Source organism: Chlamydotis macqueenii, chromosome 2 (genome assembly GCF_036417535.1).
Source record: "Chlamydotis macqueenii isolate bChlMac1 chromosome 2, bChlMac1.mat, whole genome shotgun sequence".
Classification (NCBI taxonomy): domain Eukaryota; kingdom Metazoa; phylum Chordata; class Aves; order Otidiformes; family Otididae; genus Chlamydotis; species Chlamydotis macqueenii.
In genome coordinates this window covers 122,817,922-122,834,495 of record NC_141557.1, presented here as the reverse complement: position 1 = coordinate 122,834,495, position 16,574 = coordinate 122,817,922, and the positions used below count along the sequence as shown (strand labels likewise).

At 39.6% G+C, this 16,574-nt stretch overlaps 2 protein-coding genes across 13 annotated transcripts in view; one reads left to right on the top strand and one right to left on the bottom strand.

Moving 5' to 3' along the window:
- Positions 1 to 560: 560 nt before the first annotated feature.
- CHCHD7 (coiled-coil-helix-coiled-coil-helix domain containing 7) overlaps positions 561 to 16,574 on the bottom strand; it is a 39,123-nt gene continuing 23,109 nt past the window's right edge. The window contains exons 2-8 of one of the 12 annotated variants that reach the window (XR_015257696.1): positions 15,367 to 15,546; positions 12,259 to 12,317; positions 12,014 to 12,129; positions 4,622 to 4,658; positions 3,692 to 3,757; positions 2,171 to 2,232; positions 561 to 836 (exon numbers count right to left, since the gene is read on the bottom strand). The gene's annotated coding sequence lies outside the window, so the exon portion shown is untranslated. Of the gene's footprint in view, positions 837 to 2,170; positions 2,237 to 3,691; positions 3,758 to 4,621; positions 4,659 to 12,013; positions 12,130 to 12,258; positions 12,318 to 15,366; positions 15,547 to 16,574 lie in introns of all 12 variants that reach the window. The other 11 variants (XR_015257691.1, XR_015257690.1, XR_015257697.1 and 8 more) reach the window with 11 other exon arrangements.
- On the top strand, positions 755 to 11,343 carry LOC104473107 (short chain dehydrogenase/reductase family 16C member 5). The gene is made up of 6 exons (XM_086740840.1): positions 755 to 1,075; positions 6,395 to 6,526; positions 7,549 to 7,648; positions 8,892 to 9,036; positions 9,777 to 9,902; positions 10,446 to 11,343. Exons 1-6 carry the CDS (start codon positions 755 to 757, stop codon positions 10,537 to 10,539), a joined length of 918 nt encoding a protein of 305 aa, XP_086596966.1. The 3' UTR covers positions 10,540 to 11,343.

Sequence of the window (16,574 nt, the reverse complement as noted above, 5' to 3'; positions counted from 1 at the left end):
CTGAACAAAACACTGATCAATTGCGAAAGCAAGCTCTCCTCAATAATGGTAGTACTGGTAGCTGAAATCTAGTGGTGACAGCCAGTAATTTACCTGGTGTGCTTTGGAGGTTTGTAAGCATATTGTATTCTGAAGCTCCCTATGCTGGCAGTTTTTCAGCAGGGTTAAGACTGACTTGGTCTGCATATGATTTCTGGATGACACGGAGTGCCTAGAAAGAAAGAAAAAAAAAAAGGTCATGATCCTGAAAGCAGAATTTTTCCTGACCTAAAGTACTAGCTTGTGAGCACTGAAGTTGTTTGATTCAGTTGTATGTTTTGATTTATAATTGCCATGCATTTCTGCTTAAGATGCTCAAGGGGCAGCTATCACTTTAATTCTAGTTTTTGAGTTCGCATCCTGTCAGAGCAGAGATGGAAATCCATGTGAGGGGTGGGGAATTTTTAAAGCAGATGAGGGCGGATGTTTCCTGCCTCTCTCAAATCATAAATCAATTCTGTGCTGCATTCTGGAGGAGAATAGGAGCAACCTGGTGATGATACAGAAAGAGGGCAAATAAGTCAGTGTGCAGATGTAAGCCTATTTTTTTTTTTGTTGGTTTTTTTTTTTTAACACTCAGAAGCAGGCTAGAGAAAATATTTAGAATGGATCTCAAAATGCTTTTCAATTTTGAAACATTGTTTGCATTTTCTCTTTTTATGGTTTATCTAGTAAATGTTTTCCTTTATCAGGTATCTAAAGAAATATCCTCAAGATGAACTTCTTCCTGGAAACGTTCAAAGTCATTGGACTTCTTCTGTATTACTTGCTGGAGTCGCTAGTATTCTTGGTTGTGCCTAGACGGAAGAAGAATGTTAGCGGTGAAATAGTATTAATCACAGGAGCGGGAAGCGGCATTGGAAGACTCTTATCTTTAAAGTTTGCCAAACTTGGAGCCACAGTGGTTCTCTGGGACATCAATCAAGAGGGGCTCAAGGAGACAACTAGACTGGCCAGAGAAAATGGAGCAGTGAGAGTACACTGCTACATCTGTGACTGTAGCAAAAGGCAGGAAGTCTACAGAGTAGCTGATCAGGTAAAGTATCTTATTTGTGGCTTTGACACTATTCCAAAATGAGTGCATGCACGTGTGTATGATGTGTGGTAAGTGTTAGTGACTTTAAAGTGAGAGATTAAAGTTAATTCATTCAGAAAGTATTGTGCCTGCTACCTATTTTAAGAATACTGGTTTTCAGAGTTGACTTGTATGCCTCTGTTCCTTTAAAAATAAGAAAAGCTGGTTCTCTTTTTCAGAAGCTAATTTCAACTGAATAGCTTCTCATTCACTCAATTACTGAGCAAGCATTTACTGGTGAAGTGCAGAAAATCAATTTATTGAAGCTGAAGCAGTATTTCAAGTTCTGGCAGCCTTTTACCAAAAGTAAACCCTAAAGAGCATACATAGTAAAAAAGATTAACTTCTTAGGCAATTTTCAAATAATTCTATGCCTGTGAACAGATTTTCTGCAGACTCACTTTATCAGAATTAATAAATGTATCTTGAAGTCTTAAATATTTCTTACTTTCCTTTCTGAAGAGCTTTGTAATTATAGCATGTGGTTAGATATTTTGGGCAGACTAGTAGAATTGCCAAGAGCTAAAATAGCTTAACAGTTTCCATTATAACAACCTGTTCTCATTTCCTTAAAATGTTGCTAAACTTAACTGTTGCACTAGAAAGTTTCCACAGTGAGTGTTTGCCTGAGGATTATTTTTTTCCTAAAAAAAAAAAGTTCAGCTGTCTTCAGGAACATCTGTTGGCTGAACTAATGTTCCTATTTTGGTGCTGTTTAAGAAGGTCTGACCTTCGACATTTTTTATCTGTGCAAAAATGACTAAAACAAACTTTCTGATAAGTGAAGCTTGTGCATGATTTGCAGCTTGTTAGAGGCTGGTACTATTGGTTTTGTATTCCGATAGTGCTGATCGCCCTTGGTGCCCCTTGCAGCTCCCTTAAGCCAGCTGAGTTGCACATCTGCTGTCCCTGCAGAGCAGTTGCATGTTTCTCACTGCAGGCCTATAACTGCGCTTCCCGCTGAACTGGGAGGAGTGGAGGAGGAGGAGGAGGAGGAGGAGGAGGAGGGAGTATTGTAGTGTGAAGGACACTAGAATGAAGAGGATGGAAACTAACCTTCAGTTTTGAGAACTCAAGGGCTAGCACTTCAGTTCCATGGAGGAAAGCAGTAGCAGAGCCTTTCTTGCCAAATACAAAAAGGAGAAGAGAGTGTAGATATGTGTGGTACAGGTTAGGGATGATAAAAACAGGTAGACAGGAGCGATGAAGTGATAAGAGAATCTCAGTGCATGATTCCTCACTTATAATCTTCTGTCAGCTGTTCAAACAGCTGATCCACTAATAATCCTCCTGCTGATCCAGATAGAAGAAAATACCCTACTACTGTTATTTCAGAAACATCATGTACTGCTGACAATTGATGTAGAATCATGCAGATAACTTTCCCATCTTATTAGTGACAAAAAGACTTAGTATTGGTTAATGCTTCGTGCCACTGTTTACTTGATGGGGTGTAGTAGGCTGGCTCATAGCGTGCAGCATCAGCCTTTGCAAGATGAGGCAGCACAGTTCCAGGTTTTGTTTCCCCACCCCAGTGATTCAGCTTTGTGCAAGGACTTGGAGTTTTACAAGACTATAGCGAGCTAAATTCATGCAGGCAGGGCAGGATATGGTTGAACACTTTGTGCCTAGAAAAACAACATCAAAGCCAAAACGAAATCTATGTGAACCTTAAATACCTGCTTCTGGTACTTCATCAACCACACAGAGACCAAGAAAAAGTCACTTCAGTAGGAAGAAAACCAAAAAAGCCCTGCTCATGCGGTGTCCTTGTTCCTTTCCTGTACCAAAAGGATGAAGGACAGCTTTTGGCTATCAACAGCCATAGGTTAAAATTTATTTCTAATGTCACTGTTCCAGAAGTACCCAACCACAAAAGGAATGTGACTTTCTCTGACCTACCCCTCCTTCCCTTGAGTTCAGCTAAACTTTGAGAACCTAGGGCTTTGAAAGAGGGGAAATAACTCTGGTTTTTTATCCTTCTAGTTGTGAGGAAACAAAGCCTTTTCCTCATTATCATGTTTCAAAATTGCGTCTGGGCTCATGTTTACTTCCAGGATCTCTTGCATGGTACTCTTTTGCTTATGCACTGTTTTTTCTTGTTAGTCAGGATGACAGTTTGCAGCCAGTTTTCCACTTTTCTGAGAATCCTCTTTCCTGTGCAGAAGAGCAAAAGTAGAAGCACATTTCCTGATGGTGTTTCATGCTGCCTATAAAACACCCAGTGCTTTATTCCACCTCTTGTAGGCAGTTAGAGGAGTTCATGGTTCTTAAAATTAGACACTTTGGGATGCTGTTTGGGAATCATGGGACTTGCTCACTACTAACCTTTAATGTAAAAGCATAAATATAAATGCAGACACAAACAGGAAATAGTGTTTATTTTAACCTGAAAAAGATGTTTAACTAGATCAGCTGTTTGCATAATGCTTGCCTTACCTAGGCCTAAAACAAACACCTGGAACATACTTCTCTGCACTACACAAATTGAGAGGTTTAGAGCTCCGGAAAGTTGACACTATCCCTCCCCGCCCTGCCAAATAGCTAGGGAAAAGGCTTGCTAAAGGTCTTCTGTACCTGCTCTCAAAGCAGAGTGTGGAAGCCTGGGCTGGGTGTCTCGGCTCTGTCATGTGCAGGGGAGAGCTGAGAGGAGAAGAGAATTAAAACAGACAATTTGCTGAGGAAAGAGGTGCCACATCTAGTTAGTAGGGAAGCTGCATGGACAGAGGTGTTCTAAAGCTGGAATTTGTCTGGGTTGCAAGAAGGCGCTTGAATCTGCTTTGAATTCCATCCAAAGTGTGAATATATTTTGGAAGACTGAGTAGAGATGGGTGATAAAGGAAGACGTTCAGGTTTTTGCCACTAGTTAGAAATGGGATGATCAAGATTCTGTTTTTATTTCCCTTCTCCCATCTAACCCGAATGCCCCAATCACCAAGTTACAAACTTTGTGTACCACATTCCCCATCTCTGTCCATCTTTTGTTTGCACAAAAGAAGTGTGACCACTTATTCAGGTATTTGTTATTTGCCCCAAAGGGTAGATTTAGGGTACTGGTCCAGACTTCCACAATTGCTAGATCATCTGACGTGAGGCAGTATTAAAGCACCATTTACTAATGATTACATTTTTGTCTCTGAATGCAAACTATTTTTAATTTGTATGAGCAGTACATACTCAGGTTGGTGACTAGAAAACTTGTCTAAGGCTGCCTATGGAGGTCATGTGGTGCTGCTTCAGAAATATTTAAATTGTTACATGACAAATTTTTGAGAGGGGAATAGACAGACAAGAATGTGTGAGCAATGACCGAGGTGGAGAGGGGCTCTGGCTCGTGAATTTATTATAAAAGCTGTTCTGTATAATCATACCAAGGCTGCTTTCTGGTTTTTTTTAAACCCTTCCTTAGTTTGTTAACAATTTTAAGGAGGATGAGGAAGTTAAGCTAGAATAAAGGGTAGATGGTATATTATGCTTTAATTCTTTACTGTCATACAGGGAGCCTACCTGGTCTGCTTGTGCTTTCTTTAGTCACTGTAGGCACCTAGCAAAGGAAATACCATTAAAAAATGAGGTTCTGTGATCTGCAGCTGTATGGCAAGATAGCATAAAAACATGTTTTCCCAAAGCTACTGATCAGCACACGTTTAGCACTTGATCTGAAAATCACAAATTAAACAACTTATAGAGTACTTGTCTCCTTTTTCTCAGATAGCTCAGATTAATTAACTGTACTTCAAATACTGCATTCAGTATTTTCATTCTCCTTTTGAGAGATGGCACAGTATCTTGATATCGGCTGGCCTACTGTTGTTCTCTCAAGTGAGAGTTCTAAGGCTGGAGCTAAAACAAGAACTCTACTTCCTCTTACTGAACAAAATGTGTAGATGTTATTCTTTAGCTAACTTAGTTTCTGAGAATGTCTCATAAGGTTTCTGGTACAGCGTTAGAATTGAAGCTAATGCACTAGAAACAAGTTTATGCACCATGAGCCCCAGAAGCTCCTAAGGCTTTTGCCTTCTGTGAATGCTCATATCCTAAAATCTTCCTTTATTCAGATTCCTACAGCTTTTAATTTTCATAAGACTACTACATTTCCTACAGTTTTCTCATTTCTTGTGTTGTCCTGAGAGGTAGAATCAATGCAGACATGGTGTTCTTTCATGCTGTCTTCATAAGAAATAAACTTGTAAAAAAACCTTTTTGTTTGGTTAGATAAGCTCTCAAGTTCCTGACCTGTAAAGTTCCTTGAAGTAATCAAGATACTTGAATAAATAAAAAGGTTGTAAGGAGGAAATTAATTTTACAGGTAGTTGTTCTTACTGCCTGTGCATATGAGGAATACTTCTTCTCAAAAGTGACTGTTTGCCCATTCTAATTCCAACACGCTGAAGGCAGAAAACTCCATCTACTCCTCTAGAAAGCTGTAAGGAAGTCTGGTTTAATGTGTGTGCTGTGGAATGGAAGTAAAGTTATCACTAGTGAGAAACTACTATGTAATACATGTCAGTGTCTAAACATCACAGTCTGGGGAAGTGAAACATGTACAAAACAGCATGAAGAATATTGAAATATTGGAATATTAAGATGCTACCAAGTAGCTGCTGCCTTGTGCAGCATCCCTGGACTGTTGGGATGTAGGCTATTATCACTGCCAACAGGGAATCTGATTTTCCTTCTCTGCCCATCAAAAGACTCATGTACTATGCAAGCTGGCTTCAGTCATACGGCAGCACTGCTTTTGTGTTCAAGTTACTCTGTGGAAAATCCAAGAGGATTGGAGTGTAATGCAAGGAACCTCACAAGTGAAAGTTTAGATACTGCAGCCTTCACATAGATTTGATGTGCCTGATTCTGGTGAACTCACCCGAGGATTTGTGTACTGTGCCTCACTGCATGGCATAGAAATGGCCCTACAAACCGAACCACTCATTAGTTTTAAGATGAGTTTACTGTAGGAAAATACTTGTGTTAGTTAAGCTCTCTGCATTAGACATCTATCTGGAACCGCTGCATCAAGGACCAGAGGCACTGAAAGCAGAAGCCTGTGTGGAGCTGTTGGGCTCAACACCTCCAAAGAAAGTCCAGTTGCAAGCTCAGATCTAGAAAAGGCGTCAGGTGAGAATGTGGGGGAACCTGAGGTGTTTGAATCTGTAACAAGCATACTAAGTTCAATTTAGTTGAAATGTGTAATATTTCTCTATTTTATGTCTTCATATAGAAAACTTGGAAAGCATGTTTTGTATTTATTGCATAATATCTTGAGGCTTTTTGTTTTAGGTTAAAAAAGAAGTTGGCGATGTTAGCATCCTAGTCAACAATGCTGGTATTGTAACTGGGAAGAGGTTTATTGATTCTCCAGATGCGCTTGTGGAAAAAACCATGGAAGTGAACATAATGGCACATTTCTGGGTAATACCTGTACTTTGCATATACATACTAAAACATCCTTTTAACGTGTTTTCAGTGTTAATTTTGCCTTTTGGAATTCTGGAAAATATGCAAGGATATATAGCTCCTTGTAAGCTCAGTCAGAAATGATACAAAAAATTACTTTCTATGCCTGGGAGTCTGTAAAATAAAAAAGCATGGAAGCATGGATCCTTTGGGAACTTCTGGGGTAGGTAGGTAGAAGCAAAACTGCTTCGTATTTAAAAATGCTCTTAAGAACTGAAGTTTACAGTCTGCTAAATTCTAAAGATAGTCATGTGTTATAAACTCTCAGTATTAATTGACATGAAGCAGGCCAAGCCTAAAAGTTGCTACTCTAGTAACAGAAGCATTAAATTCTGTTAGTGTTGTAGTTGCTTTGTGGCTATGATAGTTTCAGTAAGAAATACCACGTGTTCAGACAATGTTCTTATTATTAAGTGGGGGACTTTTGTCCAGAATGAGTAACTTAATTTGTTTTTCCTTCTTTCCAGAGAAAGCAGGTCATCTGTATGATGTACCTATCATAAAGATTTGCAAAGGGGCTATTAAAACATGCTCCAGTTTCTTCATAAATAAGTTTAATCACAAAGATTAAATGAATTTAATAAAGGAAGACATGAAACTCAAATTTTTGCCATTTTACAAAATTTGCAGTGAACACTTAATTCTCATTTGAAACATTACAGTGCTGAGCTTCAGGCTGAAAGAAACTTAACAAATAGCTTAAACTCTATCTTCAGCTTTCAGCAAGTTACCACCTTTGGTGTTGAGGAGACTGTGGTACTGGTGAGGCCTGGAAAGTCCCAGTTCAGTAGCTGAAGGTTAGAGTTCAAACAACAAACTCCTCTTTTCCTTCCCTGCCCTCCCTGCTTCCATAATGGAAGGAGGAAAAGCTTATTTAAACTGTAAGGAGAATTTATTTAAAAACACCACTTTCAAAATATTATAGCACGTAGCTTACTTTGTAAAATGTTTCATTGCAACTCTGACTTACTTTACAGACTTGCAAAGCCTTCCTCCCAGCAATGATGGCCTCTAACCACGGACACTTGGTTAGCATTGCAAGCTCAGCGGGACTGACTGGAGTCAATGGTCTTTCAGGTAGTGTATTAAAGCTAATGTTCATGCAGACAATTAGTTTGATTTAAACTCTGCAATCAATACTCACAAAAAAATTCCTAATTTTGAGTTTACAGGTCTTTGTTTATAGGTAAAGCAAATGATCATACTTTCAAACCAGATGATCTTAAATAGACCATTCCTTGCAAAAGAGTTCATAGCACTGCTGAGCATCTGGAAACAGGTTTTTTCTGCCAAGGCAGTTAGAAGATCTAGGAGACGTGGAACTTTGGAAACTGAGAACTTCAATGTTGTTAAAGTTAACCTGCAGGTATTTGGTGAAGAGGCCACTTTTTGTTTTAGTTGTTCTTTTCGGTTTTATTTTTTGCAAGCGTGTTCTCAGGCTAAGCAGGGTCCTGTACAGGTTTCCCTAACTCAAAGAACTACAAAAATCCAGATGTGGTACAGAGGCAGATATGCAATTTCTCATTTTGCATTCTCTATCTCTCAGCCATTCATCCAAGAGGACCCATAAAGTGATGGAAAAAAAGTGTTGAAATTAGGGAAAACTCAGAAGGCATTTCTGGAAAACATATGCAGAGGAGGGAGGAAAATGAAATCAGGTGACATAGCAGTAAAAGAAATATAGCTTCAGGGCAGTGATAATGAAGACAAATTGAGTTTCATATGTTGAAACCACACTAGAGAGTCTTGAAAGCTTGAGTTTGATGCTTAAGAAGCCAGTGCATGGATTCAAAGATAAGGTCTGGTATGAAAAGATAATTTCACTTGCTATTGTTTGGTAGAGAGTAGAAAGGTGATAGCAGGGATGCATTTAGAAACCCTCTGTCTGCCATCTAGCACAACAGTTAACTTAGGAGAGGGAAAGTAAAGGAGCAAATCACATTAAAGGCAAATTTTATTAGTAATCTAATCCTGAAAACAGTTCCTACTCTGTTGTAAAATATTTTATTATCAGATAGTAATTTCCTGCAGGTACTCTGTATATATCATTTCTATACTCTAGTGCTGCTGTTACATACTGAAAGAGAAAAAACAAACAAACAAAAAACTAAACAAAAAAAAAACCCCAAACATAAAACCAACCAAACAAAACTGTGGCTAGCTAGTTTACTTACTAGAGCATAGTTTTGTCCCTGTTCTCTGTCAAAAAATGTTACTGCTCCTGTGTACGTGTTCAGTGGTAGGACTCACTGAGCCTGTTTAGTGTTTAATTAGTAAATTAAAATGTTTAATGGCAATTCATGTTTTATTTATTTTACAGATTACTGTGCAAGTAAATTTGCAGCAGTTGGTTTTGCGGAGTCAGTTGATTTAGAGATGAGAGATCTGGGAAGGGCTGGTGTTAAAACCACAATTGTGTGTCCTTACATCATAAACACAGGAATGTTTAATGGCTGTGGAACCAAGTGAGTAAACTCTTATGAGGTTTTTATGCAACTTACACATTTAGCATTTTATGTACTCCTTTTTCCTTTATGAAAATAATGAGCTAGGCTTTTCTCTGCCTGTTATTCTTAGGGCCTCAGATGGGTGTTAACAGTGCTATCCAGTGACTGGGCAACCCAAGTGGCAAAGCCTTTGGTCCTTTACTGTTCATTTAAGCTGAAACATGAAATGTAATTGGTGTATTTTCCTCTGCAGAAGCCAAATGCTCCACTTGTCCTTGCTGGTTTCTAAACCCACATGCAGGTTGCCCAGAAAGGTGGTGGAGGCCCCATCTCTGGAAACGTTCAGGGCCAGGCTGGATGAGGCTCTGAGCAACCTGACCTAGTCAGGGATGTCCCTGCTCCTTGCAGGGGGGTTGGACTAGATGACCTTTGAAGGTCCCTTCCAACCCTAACCATTCTATGATTCTAAATCAGTGGCATAGTTTTGCTCAGTATGCTTGTATAGTGACAAATTTAGGAGCCAAATAAAAGCCTAGTGTGTCTTAATATGACTATACAGATTTCTCTTATGAAAGATCCTACAAAGGGAAAATAGCAATGGCCACTCACTCTCTAACATAATGAAGGTTCTGTTGTTCATAGGATTTGTGGTATTTATTTATTCTTTTAGTTGAATAACTGCAAACTTGAGACTTATTTTGAGTAAAATGTGAATCCAAAGCAACTCGGTTTATAGTAAGAAGTGTCTTCTCTTCTAGGTGGCCAAGTCTGATTCCCACTCTGGAGCCAGAGTATGTGGCTGAGAAGATAATCACTGCTATTCGGCGGGACCAAGAAATATTGCTGCTACCACGCAGTCTCTATTTTTTCTTTGCTTTGAAAAAGTAAGTTATGCCTTTCCTTCTTTTCCTCTCTTTTTTTGTCCAGCTATGTTCAGCTATGTTTTTGACTAAAAGTGCAAACCAGGCTTCTACTTGTTGATGTGAATTTTCATTAAGTTCTACACATCTCTGGAGTTTTTTTTTGTTTTGTTTTGTTTTTTGTTTTTAGGGGTTCAGTCTACCCTTGGACCACAGAACAATAACAGAAATGTCTAAATGTAACTTGCTGAGTCCATTGGGGTGCAGTTTTACTGTGGGTTGTAGAGACTGGGCCTGCTCCTCAGTAGCTGCACATCAGGTGTCTTGCTCCAGCATTAGGGCACCTTTGACTCTGTTGTAAGCCAGGCTGGGAAATTGATCTGTCAATAACTCAGGCTGCCAAATGAGTATAAAGGATATTTTGAGAGAACTGGTGGTACTATATTCTAGGGAGTATACTGTCTTTGCCAGTATTAACCTAGTAAAACTAATTCTATGATAAAACTGCACAACTCTTCTGATGTCTGTTTTGTTATTTTCCTCCTCTTTAACTCCCCTACCTTACAGTATTGTACCAGTGAAAGTAGCTGTTCTCTTTGCGGAATATTTTGGACACCTCCATATCATGGATACCTTCAAAGGTCGAGCGAAGAAGGACTGAAAAAGCACAAAATTCAGAGACCAGCAGCTCTAAAGTGGACCTTATTAAAGGTGGTGGTGGGAAAGGTCTGCTTCTCTAGCAGCTGTGAACTTAAGGTGCCTCACTTCTCATTAGTAACAACTTTGAAGGAAATAGCTTTTTAATTGGCTCTTAATCAACAGCTTTCACTCAAACTACTTTTTAAATTCCATGAACTGTCTTCTTTTCACCTCATTATGGAAATACATTAATGGAAATCAGTTCTGTTGGTTATGTCTCTTATAATGCCTTAAATATGATCCTGCATCACAAACTAATAATTGGCAGCTTTTGGGAAAGAAGGGACCAAGAAACCATGTGTATTTGGCGGGGAGCCAGGAAAGCCTCTGGTGGACTTGACTTCTCACTGCTGTTCGCTGAACTGTGAGGAGGGGCTGTACTGCTGGTGCCATTACCATTCCCTGGTAAGCTGAGGAATTCAAGAGTTTCCTGAAACAACAGATTTGAATTTATACAAATGGAAGTCTTGCGAAATGAAGATATGTGCTGTGTTGGTGCAAAGCCAATGAAATATATTAAATTTTGGGGGTGGTGATCACCTCAGGGACTCACAGATGACTATGGATGTCAGGGTGGGGAGGGGGAAGGATATAAATTCTGTATTTGTGCTGCTAATCTATTTTTTGTCTAATTTATTTTAAAAGCTAATACTATGACTGTAACTTTGTAATAGAAGTCTTTGTATCTTCTAAGTGCAATATCTTAAGAACATTTTTAAATTTTCATCTCCTAAGCAGAATAAACTTGTAGTTCTAAAGCATGAGACTGCCAGTCTAGGTGGCCTATCAAACATCTTGACAAGTAAGACAATGAGCTACTAAAAGCAAAAGTACTACATTGTATAATCAGGGCTTCTCTTGGGATTATTTCAGAAAGGAATGATACTGATAGACCTGGAGTGAATGGGATCATTACAGTCATAGCTTGAGTAAGAGCGTTATGTTTTGCTTCTCTGAATTAGGCAACAGGTTATCTTGTGTCTATGGAGACTTACTTTATTTTGGACATATGCTGAGAAGGCCTTATACTCTTTGACAATGGCCACTTAGAAAATTGAAAGCCATCTCTTGATTTTTGTTAAATCCAAAACAAGAAAAAAGATTGTACCTTAAATATATGTAACTTATGCACATGCTGGCTAAGCCCAGCTCATGTCACAGTACTTTACTGGCTATCGGTAACACCTGAAAACTAAGACTGAAATGCATTAGCATGCAATTAATTGAAGGACAGTATGGAGGAAAGGCTGATTTTTTTTTTTTTTCAATGTGTGTGGTTTTTTTTTTCCCCCCCCATGATGGCCCAGAAACTACCTTCATTTCCCTTGTCTATACAATTAGTGAGATTTACCAGCAAAGAAGGGTTTACATAGGACTACTTTACTACTGATGAGCAAGAAACACTGAGTAAAATAAGTGTGTTAAAAATAACTTACCTTTATGATAGATTGATGAGAGTCAGATTTCAGACTGATGAAGAAAAGATTTGTCTTGGTGTCCTTTCAGATTTGCAGCTTTTCTACCTCAGAAGTTGTGCGTATTTTACGGTATGCTTCAGGAAATGAAAGTTACTAATTAAAAACCAGATAGTGCCTAAATGTGGTGTCCATATGTACATTGCACTGCTCACAAAGTCAACCACTAATAACTCTGTGTAGTATCTGTCTTACAGATTCCTCACCTTTTTATACTAACAGAGCATACTTCTCCTGACTATGAAATGCTGGGTGTGCAAGGATTCTGGAGCAAAGGAGGAAAGAAGTGGATTATACATATGAACAGTATGTGTCAAACTCCAGCTCCTGTGAGAGCAAGTAGCTTTTTCTTCTTAGTGTCTCTGCAAAGATGTTGTGCTGAGTGAAATTGAAAGCAATGAGTCTGGCTGTGGGATTTGTGGATTCTCAGCAGGTTCAGGTTTGTCACACCACTAGGAGGATCTTACCTGATAATCTGTGCCAGAGAAGTACATCTCCACAGGGATTTTTCTACTTCGCAGAATCATTGAGCTTTGAAAGGACCTCTACTTAGAGCAAGATCAACTAGAGCAAGTTGCTCAGTACTGTGTCTGGTCAAGTTTTGAATATCTCAAAGGCTGAAGACTCTACAACCTCTCCAGGCAACTTGTTCCAACATTTGTTCACACTCAGTTTAAAAACAAGTAAATGAAAATTATGTCTAAATTTAATGTACTTCTTTCCAATTTGTGCCCCTTGCCTCTTGTCCTTTCAGTGGATACCACTAAGTCTGGCTCTGTGCTTTACACCTTCCCATCAGGTACTTGTGCACACTGAGGCTGAGCCTTTTTTCTAGACTGAGCAGTTCCAGCGCTCTCAACCTTTCCTTGTGTGGCAGGTGCTCCAGTACCTTAATTATCTTTGCAGCCTTTCACTGGACTCACTCCAGTATGTTCATATCCTGTAGAGACCAAGTGCTGTAGTAGGTTGACTGTGCATAATCTGGCATACAAAGTTTCACTAGAAAATCTGCTGGCTAGCTGTCCTGGCAGGAGTACACAAATTCTGGTTTTATGCAAGTGTGTTGCTACTGCTTTGAATATTATAGTCACTGTCAAATTTCTTTGTGTGATTGGAGGATATAGCCTATCCTGATGGTGGTTTTGATATCCCATATCTCCTGAGAGGACATGACAGATCTGTAGAATTGTATCCTGGAGGTCAAGCAGCACAAATCTTTCCCCTGTGTTCAGGAGGTGGTATGGAGTGAGTGTTTGGATCTTCAAGCACCGTATGAACTTTTTGAGATAAAAGATGGCTTACTTCCAGCATAACAATGATCTTGATCGATTACTTTACTGGTGCCAAGAAGGACACTCTCCTCCTGCTCGCAGCAAGAAAACTCCTCACAGAAGGATTGCTGTGAGACCCAAACAAGAAGATAGAACATGACATGGAAGAGCATCTCAGTTGTGACAGCATCTATGTCTGACAACAGTGGGGGACTGCTTTCTGAAGTACATTGGGCAGCTCCCACAAAGGAAATACTGATTTCATAACCATTGCTTGAAACTGAACAATATCTAACAGAACGACTAGGTCCAAAATTTGACTGGGATGGCTGTATTGGCTTGACAGTCACCGATACAGTGATTCAAAGACAGTCCAGAATGTGGTATTTTGTTGCCTCTTGTGTTTCTTTTCCATGTGAGTTCATATTCCTGTGGTAGCAGAAATCTTACTATCCTCTAATGCTTCAAAGCCTGGAGAACATAATTTTTCCTGGCACTAACTTGATCCTCTGAACAAGACTGAGAAGAAAAACAACCACAAAAAAAAAAATAGCAGGGGAGATACAGGCTCTATTATTTAATTTATGAATTTAGAAATCGTACCCAAGAGCAATATGCAGCTGCTTGGAAGCTGGTCTTCATGGTGGTCTGATCTGTCAGGAAGGAACCAAGCAGACACCTTTTCTGGTAGCTTTCCTAGGGGCAGTTGATGTTCTGAAGACACCTGTGTGGACTGTATGTTTTGCTAAGCAGTTGTCCAAAACCTTTGTCCAAAAGCTTTGTAAAATAAATCTTTTAACAAAGTAACTTAGCTTCCCTGACTGAGTTTTTCTTTGCTGTGACAGGAGAGATGGGTTTGGATACACAGATACTCTAGGGTAATGCAGAACTACTGCCTCTCTGGTGAGACCTAGTGGGGTCATTGATGCTTCAATAGGTGGGGAAGCATTACAGGCACTGGCTTTTGCCTACTCAGTGTATAACACACTTTCTCTCTAGTCCTAGGTGTCTCCAGCTTGATAGATCATTTCTCTGCTTGCCAAAGCCACCAAGCTCACAGCCTGAAGTTGTACAGATACCTGAGGAAAACATGGCTGTCTAGAAAAGGAGTGGAAAAACCTTCACACCTTATTCCTTTGCCCTCAGCAATATTCACACTAGGAGTAAGGGTGTTCTCATGATCGGGACGCAGAGGTAGAAGAAAAGGGTATTACAAAGGCATAGGTTATATGCCAAGGTGCCCTGCAGTGTTGATTATTGGTAATAGCTGTGTTGAGAGATGTCGCCCTTCTCCAAGGCGGTGAGTAACTACATCAGTCTAAGGAAAAGTGGTTCAGCAGGACTTGTATTGGCATAGTCTTCCAGACTCACTGCCCAGGAGGGAAGAACTACAGAAAAGACTCAGGAAAGGCAGAGCCTTAAGACAGGGTCTGGCATATTCTGACGCTTCCTTCTCCATGTCTTGAGTGCCAGAGGCAGCATCCCTGGCTGTGGCACAGAAAGAAGAATCAACAGAGCCAGAACATGAGCAACAGCAACAGCCCTGTCAGCAGATGCAGCCAACATAAAAAAAAAGGGGAAAAAAAAAAAAAAAAAAAAGGTTCTTGCCAAACAAGTTTTGTTTTGTCTGTTTGCACCATAAACTTCATGCCATGAAGGTGCCATGATCTAGGCTATGAAACCTAGGTGATGTTGCAGTCCCACTGGGGAGAAATCTGCATCACCTGTGTTGAGTGCTTCACTGTAAAAGCAGCTTGCTCAGAGATTAATGCAGAGTGAGACTTGATTCCTGAGGAATCTGCTGAGCATGCAATCCTCAATGATTATTGCCTGGAAGTGAGAATTGTTGGTGGAGGGCTAACATGGAGGGTCTTCTCTATATTACCTTTAGAAAATGTAGTTTGCATTATTTATTGGACTGTCTGCATATTTCTGGCATGGTAACAGTTGACCTTGAAGCATGCTCATACAATGCACCATGCACAGTTAATTACATTCCAAAACTGATCTGAGTCATGCTACAGTTATTACAAAATAGCATACCTGTGTTTTGGGAAGCTTCTAACAAATTAATTTGAGAGAGCTGTCAGTCCCAAGTAATCACATCTGTAAAGGGTGCGTATCCAGAAGGAACAAATCTCACCAGAATAGCCAGGTGAGGTGCTTGTTTGAAGCGTTTCCTTCGGGAAGTACGTCATTTCCACACGCTGGTATTGGGTCAGTCTGTAAGAGAGGATGGGAGTAAATAACAAGGTACCTAGTTGGAATCTTCTGTGTTACAACTCCCTGGAATAATGGATACCGAGTTAATTTCACAAAAAAAAAAATATATATATATATATTAAGCAGGTAGAGCTTGTTTGTAGAAATTATCTCCACCTGCAGCAACAGGCAGAAATCTGTTTCTAACATTGCTTCTGAGCTGAGGACTTGGAAGACAGCTATGAAGCTAGTTTCTTCAATTTTTTTTTTTTTTACATTACAAATGAAACAGCTGACTGCTTTCACTCATGCTTTTAGATATAGATAATTTTATCTGCAATAATATTTATATTAACTCTTTAAAGATTATGGCTTGGTTCTTAGCATTCAGATAATTAAAAAAAACAAAGTATCTTCGCTTTTAATTTGTGTGTGATTGTAACTCTGCCCATCTGAAATGCATCAGGTTTTCAGATTCCCTTGAAAGGGGAGAGAGAGCACTTAAACGATCACTTCATGTGCTTCTTCCTAGATTTGGAAAGTGGCAGCTAGGTTTGATGGGAGAGAGCTACAGTTTCCAAAGGGGAAAACCACCTTAGGGAAGAAGACTGGAGGACAGATGAAAAAGCAGTGAGGAAGTTTAATTCACCAGTTCAAACAGGAGTCTACTAAACATGTGGAGGGATGCAAGAAAAGAGGGAATGGTGATATCGGTGATATTGTTGATGAGTAACTATTTGGTCCACGGTCTCCTTATGGGAAGTACCAGAAGCCATCCTTTTGGTCCACAGGATTCTTAAAGGCTGGACCTGTTTCTACTGTTTTAGAGAATTTCCTGAGCTAAAAAAAGGGATAGGTTAGTGTTGTGTCTTAAAGTCTCAAACAAGATACTTTGTAAAGAGGATAAGCAGAGGGTTAGGCACTTTGGAAAAGCAGAATCCAGGACAGGAGAAGGGGGTATCCGTCTGTATATAAACACACACCCATACATACATACGTACACTGCAGTTACGCATATATGAAGTAAAATACTTAAGTTTTGTTTGTAC